This window comes from Caenorhabditis briggsae, assembly GCF_000004555.2.
Source record: "Caenorhabditis briggsae AF16 supercontig from assembly CB4, cb25.NA_337, whole genome shotgun sequence".
Lineage (NCBI taxonomy): Eukaryota > Metazoa > Nematoda > Chromadorea > Rhabditida > Rhabditidae > Caenorhabditis > Caenorhabditis briggsae.
This window is the reverse complement of record NW_025543396.1, coordinates 1-3473: the sequence shown is the minus strand read 5'-3', so window position 1 is coordinate 3473 and position 3473 is coordinate 1. Positions and strand designations below refer to the sequence as shown.

Below are 3473 nucleotides of genomic sequence, written 5' to 3'. Positions count from 1 at the left end.
GTAAAATGTTTCGCTACCCTCAAAAAATTTCCCGTTTCATCAAATTGTAAACTTCTACTCAAATCTGTAAAACTAATCCTCATGGCACAACACCGACTCAGGTCACAACATCTATCAATTTCTCATCTTGAAATCCACGTCAAAGTCTGAAATAAAAAAAAAATCATCGTCATCAGAAGATTCTCAAGAGAACAGATATCATATCACATGGGTCTAGTCAAGAGGCAAAAGGAAATCAGAACAAATAGAAAAAAATAGGGAGACCAGAAGCGAAATTTTTTCGCCTGAATACTTGATTTTTTTCGCGATATTTTTGTGAGGAAGTTTTTAGATTTTAGTAGATTGATCATCTGACAAAAAACCGCATTAAATTGCCCCCTAGATATCAGAAATAGCCGCATTAAATTCCCCCTTAGACATCAAAAATATTTTAATTGATAAAATAACTTTGAGATTATGATGAATAATTTTTCAGTAAAAGATTTTTTGATATCTTCTGAAGGAACCGAGAAAATTGAACTCAAAGGGCATTAGAGCAAATACGGTATTCGCACACTCAAATTGGGAGTGCAAATAATTAAATAATTCATCCGCAAACTGACCAAGTTACAATTGATTTGATCCACTCTGAGCTGGGTTATAAGCTTTCAAAAATGCTTCTACTTATGAAAATCACAACGGCGTGCAAGAAACATTACTCATCTTAGGACAATCATACCAATCCCTAGACTTGAGGAATCGCTTTGAAAATTTCAGTAGATTTGCATGAAACGTAATATTATATTTCTACCAATTTTTGTAACAAAAAAAAGCAAAAGTTTGCAATATTTATTTCTCAATATAAACATAAACAGTATCATAATAATTATCTCTGTATGTTCCCGCATCGAGTAACTTCACTTTTGGAATAACCATCATATTCTTCTTCTTATTGTAATTGGTGGTTGGTCCGACCTTTTTCTTGGTCTGTAAACTTCCAGATTTTCCAACTAAAAAAAATTTTGTGTGTTACTTTTATATTCTCCCAAAATCCACACTTTGCTTTATTGTTTCCATTGCAAATTCTATAAACTTGATGTTGTTCAACTCCTTTTGCATTCTTCACAAATCTCTCAAGTTTCTTTGGGCTGTAATATTCGATTTCCAGACGATCTCCAACCTGAAAATAATATTTTTATGTGAACATAACATGTGTTACCTTGAGAAACATATTTCTCACTGGCATCGAACTGCAATCAACAACATGGGAAAATGCAAAAAGCACCAGTATTAGAGATGTTAACTTTAACATCTCAATACCTAGAATACTGACAGTTTTATCGTTTTCACACTGTTTTAATAGGAGACTGAATGCGGAACAAAAATTTAAAAAACGATTAAAAGTTGTCAAAAAGTTTAATCCCCAATGCAAACTGCATTTATTCACAGATTTGTCATTTTTTTTTGGGGTATTAGGACTAGACCTGTTAATACTGGTGGTCATTTAAAGGTGGGGGGACATGAAAAAAAAAATAATGTTCCCGAAATTCCGTCTGAATATGTCCCTCGAGGAGTTGAACTTGTGAGGGCGATGATTGAGGGTGCGGCGCCGCTACCGACTGAGCCACGCGGGCAAAGAGAAAGCGCACGCCCGATTGCATACATAAAGGCGAGGGCGACAGCTGTACGCAGAGTGACATTAAGCGTTGTACACCGTCACGGTAGAATGCATACTCTAGCTACAAAAAAAACTACAAAAAATCTCCTGTCCCCCCACCTTTAAAAGATTACTTTTAAAAACTGTGCGGTTACAAAAGATTGAAAACGAAATTGAAATTGAAGATTGAAACGGGTAGAACAACTCGGAGACATTTATGTTTTATGAATATTTATAGAAGCTAAATGAGATGTCAAAAACCTGTAAAAATCGTTGAAGGCTCGGCCCGGCCCGGAAGGCCCGGACAGGTTTTTTTTATTCGAAATTTCTCAAAAAAAAATTTTTTATAAATTTTTGAGAATTTTCAAACAATAATACTAGTTTTTGAGAAAAAAATGTTATTTTGCTTCAAAAATGCAATTTTTTCTTCGATCTCAACTTTGGAAAAATACAGGAAGAAAATTATTTTTCAAAAATTTGTTTAAACATTTACGAATTCAATATTTACAATTCAGCTTAAAATTAGATGATAAAAACAACTTTTTTCCAAAAAAAAAAACACTTTTTTGCATAAAAATCGAAGCTGGCGCCAACTGGCCGGGCATTCCGGGCCTCCCGGGCCGGGCCTTCCGGGCCGGGCCGGCCCTTGACAAATTTTTCCAACGCCCGGCCGGCCCGTTCTCACCCCCAGGCCGAAAAACTTTGTCTGAAAATTTGGCCCGATTTCGGTGCGCTGGGGATTTCGGCTTCCCCTTTGCTCCTCTACGCCCTCCGCGCCAGAGGAAAATATCGGTTGTGTGGTGTTGTGGTAAGAGGGTGTGTTATTAGGAGTGACTATGCTGGTTCGACCCCCACGGTGGTAAAATTTTTTTTGCATTTTTTGAAACTAATTTTCGATTCCAAGTTTGCCTTCCTAGGCACTATATGACACTTTTTGATTAATTTCAAAAGTTTTCAAAGAAAAAAAGATTTTATGAGAATTTGAGGAAAAAATAGATAATAGTCTTTTCGACCGGTTCTTACATCCTCGTATCGTTAAAAACGAAAAATTCAGTCTATGAAAGTTGCTCAATTTTGATATTTTTGAGGTGGAGAACTGTCAAATCGATCACATACAAGATTCGAACTTATTTCTATAGGTTTCAGTTAAGTTCAAGCGATATTTCAGAAATTAGGAACTGTCAAAGTTCTAACAACAATCAGAATTTGGAGATTTTTTGAGCCCAAAGACAACATTGGGATGAAAAAATTTGTCAGATTGCTATTTTTATCGTTTCTGAATAAATGGAACATTTTTTCGAACTTTTCAAAAAAAATTTCAAAAAAATCACTTTCGAAGTGTGACCCCATGATGATTTTTTTCAAAATTTTTCAAAAAAAATTTTTTTTGAAAATGTTTAAAAGTTACTTTAGAAAATAGAAAAATGTCCAAAAATGAGTTTCGCACTCGAGCAAATCCTGAAAAACTAATTTTTAACCTCGAAAAATGCATGTTTTTGGCCAAAATTTAGTACTAAAAGCACTTTCAGAGGCCATATTTCGGCTCCTTTGGGCTAAAAACGAGAACGGGCTAAAAATTTTTTTGGATTCGGATTCAGAATGTTCGAAAGTACCTTTGTACAAATTTTGAGCAAATTCTCAACCGTTGTCTGAAAAACCTTCCCTTGTTATCTTCGCTCTTCACTTTTTCTAAAGGGTCACGTCTATATTTATGGTTGAAAAGTTAGCAGAAAAATACATAATATGTTAAAAACTCCAAAAACGTAGTTGAGTCATTGAATTCAGTTTAAAAATTCACTTTTTCAAAATCAAACCAAGTTTCCGGTATTTCCCTTCA

At 34.8% G+C, this 3473-nt stretch overlaps 1 protein-coding gene across 1 annotated transcript; it reads right to left on the bottom strand.

Annotated features, from left to right (window-relative positions):
- Positions 1-828: 828 nt before the first annotated feature.
- On the bottom strand, positions 829-1225 carry CBG25016 (the record flags this gene model as incomplete). Its single annotated transcript, XM_045241025.1, has 3 exons — positions 829-966; positions 1013-1159; positions 1220-1225. 3 exons carry the CDS (start codon positions 1223-1225, stop codon positions 829-831), a joined length of 291 nt encoding a protein of 96 aa, XP_045091442.1.
- Positions 1226-3473: the final 2248 nt, after the last annotated feature.